Source organism: Lycium ferocissimum, chromosome 10 (assembly GCF_029784015.1).
Source record: "Lycium ferocissimum isolate CSIRO_LF1 chromosome 10, AGI_CSIRO_Lferr_CH_V1, whole genome shotgun sequence".
Taxonomy (NCBI): Eukaryota; Viridiplantae; Streptophyta; class Magnoliopsida; order Solanales; family Solanaceae; genus Lycium; species Lycium ferocissimum.
In genome coordinates this window covers 58,722,852-58,730,933 of record NC_081351.1, presented here as the reverse complement: position 1 = coordinate 58,730,933, position 8,082 = coordinate 58,722,852, and the positions used below count along the sequence as shown (strand labels likewise).

The 8,082-nt window shown below is 35.4% G+C and overlaps 1 protein-coding gene across 1 annotated transcript; it reads right to left on the bottom strand.

Moving 5' to 3' along the window:
• Positions 1 to 2,903: 2,903 nt before the first annotated feature.
• On the bottom strand, positions 2,904 to 7,621 carry LOC132032448 (exopolygalacturonase-like). The gene is made up of 5 exons (XM_059422066.1): positions 7,345 to 7,621; positions 5,443 to 5,757; positions 4,579 to 4,868; positions 3,674 to 3,890; positions 2,904 to 3,583 (listed from the first exon to the last, which is right to left on the bottom strand). The coding sequence occupies exons 1-5, from the start codon at positions 7,501 to 7,503 to the stop codon at positions 3,350 to 3,352; spliced, it is 1,215 nt and encodes a 404-aa protein (XP_059278049.1). The 5' UTR covers positions 7,504 to 7,621; the 3' UTR covers positions 2,904 to 3,349.
• Between the last annotated feature and the right edge of the window lie 461 nt (positions 7,622 to 8,082).

Sequence of the window (8,082 nt, the reverse complement as noted above, 5' to 3'; positions counted from 1 at the left end):
TACATTGTGATGAGAAAGCTAATATAATTATGAAAAGGCACATTTGATAGGGGTGAGAATGCGGCCTAGTTATAGGCTCGTGATCCGAGGTCAATTCTGGAGCGAGTGGTACATGGACACCATGGGTCCCCTGCAGATCATGGCTATTTGGGCATATATTACCATTTAGTATGTGTGGACAGATATGTGACAGAGTTGAGATAATTCGTGAGATATGGCTGTGTTGGTGAGCACATGATTTGAGTTACTTTTATTGATTGATGGTTGTGTGAGCTTATCTTAATTTAGTGGGATGATTCTTGTTGAAATTTTCTTGTGGTTATGTGTTGTTATGCCTATCTATCTATTTTATTGATTTGTGATTCTATGCATGATACTAATCTTAGTCGGCTTATGATATCTACCGGTACATAGTGTTTGTACTGATACTACCTTGCTGCATTCTTTTGAGTGCAGATTGTGATCTAGAGACATCTACCAGACCTCATATTTAGCGTGAGGCCAGTTTCGACAGATTTGAGGGTGAGCTCCTATCCATGCCAGACCGCCTGAAGATCTTCTTTTATTGATGTCTATTTTCATTCCAGAAATTATTTCTGTTATTTCAAACGTTTGTTATTTCCTTAGACAGTTTATGATTTAGACTCCTTGTACGATAACTTTCGAATTTTGGGGTTGTAATAGTTAGGATTTCCGCACCTTATTTGTTTATGGCAATGACTAGGTGTTTTAAATGATTACTACTTTGTTTATATCCTTGAATGTTTAAAATTTGGTTAAGTAATTGATAATCGTTAGATGGTTGGTTAAGGGGATTGATTCGCCCACTAGGTGAAATAGTGTGGGTGCCACTCACAGCTATTTGGATCGTGACAGAAGGATTTAAAGTTTGTTGGACCATATTAGATCCCCCAACGGATCCACCGGGACCTACACTACTAGCGTCGGTCGGTGTGTTTTTAATTCCGGCTTCTAATTGAGCATCTAAGTATGATTTTCCAACACATGTTATCAAGTGTCTATCTAAAGCACCCGTCCCACCTGCCCCTCGACTGGATCCGTGTTTTTTAACTGATTTACATTTGTGACAAATAGCGTATTGTTTAGCATCATCTAAAGCCATGAATTTCCACACGGGACTAGTTCTAGGACATTGCGCGTTAGGCTTACCCTGAGTAGGAGGTTTAGGGGGAAGACCAGCTCCAGACTGAGATGTAGTCTGAGTTGGAGCTTCGGTAACGGGATAAGTAGGTGTCTCATTTAAATCTAATTCCTCTTCTTCTTCTTCTTCTTCTAAATGTTCAAATTGATCAAAATCTAAATCCATAAGCTCTTTCTAAGGTTTCATTTTCTAATTCTAGATCTTCAGGAATAGGAGGAAAAGAGGGGTGAGTACTAAAATCAGTTTCATCAACATGAGTGAAATCCTCCGTATTGTTTCTAACTTGAATTTCAGATTTACTAGAAGAACCACGTTTACCCTTACTATTACGGCTAAAAGGGTTAGGGATATCGAAAGTTTTACCTAAGATCGTAATCCTTTTAGACATAATATAATAAAATAAAATATGAAAATTAATTGAAAAAAAAAGATGCAAATAAAATAAAAGAATTAAATAAATTAAAGGATGGAACGAGTGTACTAAATGTCTGCGTAAAAGCAGACGTAACTGTAAACGTTGAAATTGAGATTTGGTTACTTGAAGCTTGAAAGTTGCTCCAAAATCCAAATATTGCCCAATTCACCAAAATAATAATAATAATAATAATAATATTTCACCAAATATGATTAACAAATATTAGAGAGAGAGATAATTGATAACAAATATTAGAGAGAGAGATAATTGATGGATGATTTGTGTGAAAATGAATAAGAATGAGGAGGTATTTATAGTTTAGAATTTGGGTTAAAATATAATTTATTAAGGAATATTTTTTGGGGAAGGGGGACTCCAAACAGTCTGATTTTGGACTCCAACCGTTGGAGTTCAACGGTCTGATTTTGGAAAAGTAGACTGTTGAATGGTCTGATTTTGGAATAAAACAAACAAAAAAAAAATTGGCGGGTTGACCTGGTCCCGTACTGGGCCTGACCGGACCGGGATTGATCGGGATTTTCCCAAGTGTCCGTCCCCCTACCCCCTAAAGCTGATCCCCCTAAAACTACTGGGACGGTCCGGTACTGGACCGGGCCGGAGCCGGGACGGGACTGGGATTGACCCGGCCCCACTGACACCCTTACTGGAACCTGACGAATGGACATTTTTCGGTTAAAGTGATGTATTAAAATATTTAGGGATTTACCCCTACAAACAAACTTTGCATGGATTTGAAAATTTCCCATTCCAGCTAAAATTAGACATTTTTTGTGGCTTTTGTTGCCATGACCGACGCCCCACCAACATGTGTTCGTTAATTACATTGGTTATATTCCAACTACAGATTGTCCATTATATCGTCTCATGTCACTACCGAAACCATTCATCACTTATTCCTACATTGTGAAAAAGTGACGAGATTGTGGGAATAATTATACTTGGGGATTGCTGAAGCCACTCCGTCATTACAGTGGCTAGGGGTAGCTTGGAAGGATAGCAACAACCCAGGTTTGTTGTAAAAGGGCTTAGGGGTGTGGGCAGTTGTTTTTACATCCTTTCAAGTGGGGGTGGGTTTCAAAGTAAAAATCGTGTGTGCCTTGTCTCTCTTTATTATTGTTTTAATTTGTCAAGCTTTAGTATTAAGTTGGAATACCTCTTGAAACGGGTTCTTCAAAATTGTTCAACACTTAAAAAAACTTAGTTAAAACTAAGAAATTGCTAAACTTTTTAATGACTCAATTCACCCCCTCTTATATCATGTGAGCGCTCAACCTATCACAAACAGAACAGATAAATAATGAAAATAGAAACTAATTTAAATCATCCTTAATACAAATCCCTAAGGCTCAGCTAGATCTAACTCCTAACTACCATAACTAAATACTACGAACTCACAGAAGGTAAGGGTGGGCTCGCGTATAGTGGAGAGCGGAATATAGAAGATGTGGGGGCAATTTTTCTTTAAAAAAATTCTATTACATTGGGGCATCAGGGGTGCGGAAGAGGAAAGCAGAACAATGAGAATTAAATCCACACCTATTGTGCGGAAGACTTCTATTGATACCACTAAATTGTAGGTGTTGGTGGTGGGAGGCACCATCTTTTTATCTACAATACCATTTTTTTTTTTTTTTTCATTTTTCCCCCACATTTTCTTCAGTTCTTTTTTCTTTTGTATGGTGACATTGATCGGATTAGAAATCAACATTTTCTCCATTGTTTCCTTTCTCCCAAAAGGAAAAGAACAGGTACTATGAAGAGAGTCGATGACAAGCTGGTGGAATTTGTAAGCCAGTATAGCCAACATTTGCATTTTCACATTGAGAAGTAATTGGTGTATTGGCTATATGCTTCAAATTTATGTTGGTGAGTCGAACATTTTGGCAAGGGAGTTTTGAACTGCACATTAGTTGAACTGCTATATCACTGGTTGTTGTGCCCCTTATGTTCTGGTAAATTACATCACTTATTTTCACTTGTGATGGCTGCAAAATTGAAACAATGAAAAAGATTCATCAGCAGTACAAATAAAAAGGAAACACCTTAATTGTATATGAAGTTATAATTGGACAGACCTCGGTTGATTTGTCACCATAACTCTGGTCAATGATAATTGGATTTTTAACGTTTTCCATAACAATATCACTGAACATCATCCCAAATGCTCTGTTGGGAATTGCTCCAGCAAAAGTTTTGATTCTGATACCATTTGTGGTGCCTTTCAATGTGCAATTCTTCACAATGAGTCCTCTAACTTCCAATTCGCCAGGCAACTTACCAAGACTACCTACACTGTTTTCAATTAGAACAAACACATAACAGTGTGAGATTATTATACACAATAAGAATAAAGTAAATTTAACTTAATTAACAAGTGAAACTTGCTCCCTCCGTTCAATTTATGTGGCACCATTTGACTAGACACAATATTTAAGAAAGAAAGAAAGATTTTTTAAACTTGTGATCTAAAATAAACCTTAGACATTTGTGTGAGCTGTAAATCATTTCATTAAGGTAAAAGAGAAATTTTAAAGTTAAAGTTGTTTATAATTATCTAAAGATGACATTTTTTTGTAACAGACTAACAAGAAAAGTGTACCACATAAACTGGAAAGGAGTAGTAGATTAGAGGTTAGAGTCATATGGACAGTAAGTAGGATACTATTTATCCTATTTAGTTGGAGCGAGAGGTAAATTAAAAAGGCAGTTCAGTAATTCGGAGATGTTTTCAATCTATTTTGTAATTGTAGCATTTTGGGGCTAAATATATGTAGAGTCATTTGCAATTTTGTCCCTATTTTGCCGGTCTTTAATTTTTGCCTCTCAGGCCAAACAACTTTTTCATGGGGGCATAAGTTTATATTTTTACATTACAATATCCCACAAGTTATGCCCTGTGCCCTTAATGAACTTATGTCTCGCTAGGCATAAGTTCGATTTTGAAGGGAAAACCGTGCAATTTTTTGATAGATGTAGGTACCTAATGCCATGACCAGGGCCACAGGTGACTTTGTTAACGGTGACATTGTTTGTTCCTTGTCCGAATGAAACACAATCATCGCCAGTCCTAATGACACTCCTGGAGAGTTTTATTGTGTTGGACTTGCTTATGTGTATTCCATCAGTGTTTGGGCTGTCTTCAGGAGCATCAATGGTAAGACCATGGAACCTTACCAAATAGCTATTAGTAATATGTAAATGAAATCCCATGCTATTTATCAAACTCAACCTCATCACTTTTCCGTTCTCTATACCATTGAAGTGTAAGGTCTACAAAAAAAAAAAAAGTACAAAATATTACTCCATAATCACGATAAAATAAAAAAGTAACTGAAAAAATGAAATAGATAAGAATAAAGAGATGATATTCTCTTCCTAATTTATATGATAGTGTTTGACTGAAGGTGAATTTAAGAAAGGAAAAAATAGAGACTTTTAAAAATTATAGTTTAAAGCAAGTCATGAGCGTTTCTGTAACTATAAATCATTTCATTAAGGACAAAATTAAATTGTTGCTAGACATAAAAATATAACATTATTCTTGGGACAAGCTAAAGGAATAAAGTGCCACATATAACTTGGGACAGAAGAAATATTAAGTTGTAGTCTAGTGAGTCTAGCTAGCTAGATTCACCCAACATCACTTGCATGCATAGGCGGAATATAAATATATGTACTATTTTAAAAAAAATAAAAATAAATTATGAACCAAGTTACGAACTTAGTTATTGAATTTATCAAGTTCAAATCATGAATTTACTAAAATCACAAGCTCGTTTTTTTCTTTTTACCGTTCTTTATCCCTAAGAGAAACTGATTAAGAGATACAATATGAGGAACTTACGGCAGGGAGGTGGACACAATCAGGATTAGTTTTACAGTCATTAAACTGCCAAACAGATTTGCCTTGAGCATCTAGAGTGCCTCCACCAGTAATGATTACACCATTAATAGAATCGAATGAGATCCAAGCAAAATTTGAGTATTCAGAAACATCAGGCACGGCCTTTAAGGTTCCTGCAATTTGAAGTATTATAGGATGTGTGCCTTTGCATGGTCCTGCAAAATTGGTCTCTCCTAGTGTATAAACTCCTGGAGGGACAAAAACTCTTGCTCTCCCATTGAAATCACAAGCAGCACGCCATGCCCTCATAAATGCCTGCCAAACACAAATATTTCAACAACAACAACATACCCAGTGTAATTAGACAAAATGGGGTATAAGGAGGGTAGAGTATACGCAGACCTTACCCCTACCTTAGTAGGTAGAGAGACTGTTTTCGATAGACCCTCGGATCAAGCAAAACAGAACTACGTCAATACGATCAGCAACATTGTCAGGATAGTACGAAAACTAAAGCAGAAGCAACAACAAGTAGTAATAGAGAACTAAGAATAAAAATACCAGAATACTAAAATCAAAATGACGGAAATAATACCGATCCTACTGCAAAGGAAAGTAATACTAATCCTACTACTAGCCTTCTACCCTAACCCTCGATCTTCACACCCTGTCCTCGGTAATTAAGCTGAAGACTTGTCATGTCCTGCCTAATCACCTCTCCCAATACAAAACACAAATATTTCATTAGAAAAAAGTCATCTATATAAGCTGGTATTAGAGGTATGAATACTACTAAATGTTCAATTTTAACTACTCTAGTTTTTAATTAATTTGGTTAACCACAGGAAGTGTCGGTGCACATGTTGTAATTCCCATTTGACATGAGTGCATCTCGCAAGTGAAGAATCCACTTGACAACATAATCACGTGTTATAAATAGGAATTACGCTATAACGATTTAGAGTGAATGACTTAGGTGGTTATTCAACTATGACAAATTATCTATCAAATTCACTTATGTTTATGTTGTATTGATAAAGTATTGTATTGATAAAGTAAAACTAATTTTCCTACAAAGTCATTATAGCCTAAAAACTAAAGGAATAATTACATAAACCTCCCCGACTTCATAACACTTACATCCTTTGTGATTTGTGATATTAAGCTCACCCCTCTTATTTTAATTATTTTTTTTGGTAACAATTCTTTTAACCTTTATGATTTAACTAGTTTGTCCTTTATTTTATATTCTTGTTGTATAAATATCTTCTCAATAATCTTTCACAAAGAATTTAGGAAGAGGAGATTTGTTCCTTTTTTTTTTTTTTTTTTTCCATTTTGCAGAACGAAAATTACGGTTAAGAAAAAGAGAAGTCTTATTTAAACGTGACAATTCTTAGTTACATGACACATATATTATCAATAGATGTTTCTTTTTTCTTTTTCTCCTTTTAGCTTTATTTTATTTTTCAGGGCTGCCTCAACAGGGATGACCTAATTATTTCGTTCAAGGATATCAATGCAATGACATTGAACTAAAAACATAGGTCAAAGATTCCACCCCTCTAAACTATTCAACCGAAGATTTTTGTCATAGCGGAAAATAAATTATCTCGCCAGAGCTTAAACAACATTTTTCCTCATTACATATGATTTTCATGATAGAATTCGCCACTTAATCCATATTATTGAATGAAAGGTCCCTAACCAATGTTAATTGCAAGAAAGGTGAAAACCCTTGAAAGGGAATACGACAAATGATTGAATATAATTAAATAGTTTCATGCATGCCGTTCTAGAACTTTTTAAATACTTTGTACCCGAAAGTTTCTTTTAGATTTCCCTTAATTTGTAGTGAACATTTGCTTCAATATTTGAACAAAGCAAGGGGAGGTTAATTACCTGTGTGCTTATAAGTTCTGAGTTAGGTTTGGCACCAAAATTCATGACATTAAAAATGGTTTGATCAGCTTGAGGAAGAGGGGCACCATTGCAGGTAACCACAGCTGACAACACAAGAATGAGGGCTAAAGATGATTCACTAATAATTGCCATGGCCATTTTTGCAACCCCTGAACCTTTTTTTTAGCTTGAGGTAAAAGAGAGTTTTATATATCACAAATTTAAAGCACTTTTTAGCTCTTACCTAGGATTTCTTGGAGGGTAAGAGCTCTCTCTCTCTCTCTCTCTCTCTTTGCATGAATTCTTCTTTCTTGCCATTTTATTAGCAAACAAGGAAAATTCCTCCGATAAATGCTCTAACCATGTTTTGTCACACTTTAGTTTGAGGACATTGTTGCTTCTTTGCTTGACTCCTTTAATTTAGTTGTGATATTTACATGTTGTCATTTCATATGCTTACTTAATTCAATAATTTCCTGCCTTGAATTCGCTGCTGCTTGTTATTTTTTCCTTTGTGCCTAAATATAATACTAGTACTAATTGTTTAATTAATATTCTCTCTCTTACTTTTTTTGAGGTGCAACCGTTTTACCTCCAGGGCCGGATTTACTGAGGGACAAAGGATGTCATCCGACACTAATTATATGTAACTTTTTGCTAAATACACATATAAATTATACATGAAAAATCAATAAGAAAGATAACTAAAGAAAGTGACAATACTAGATAGGTAAGGCT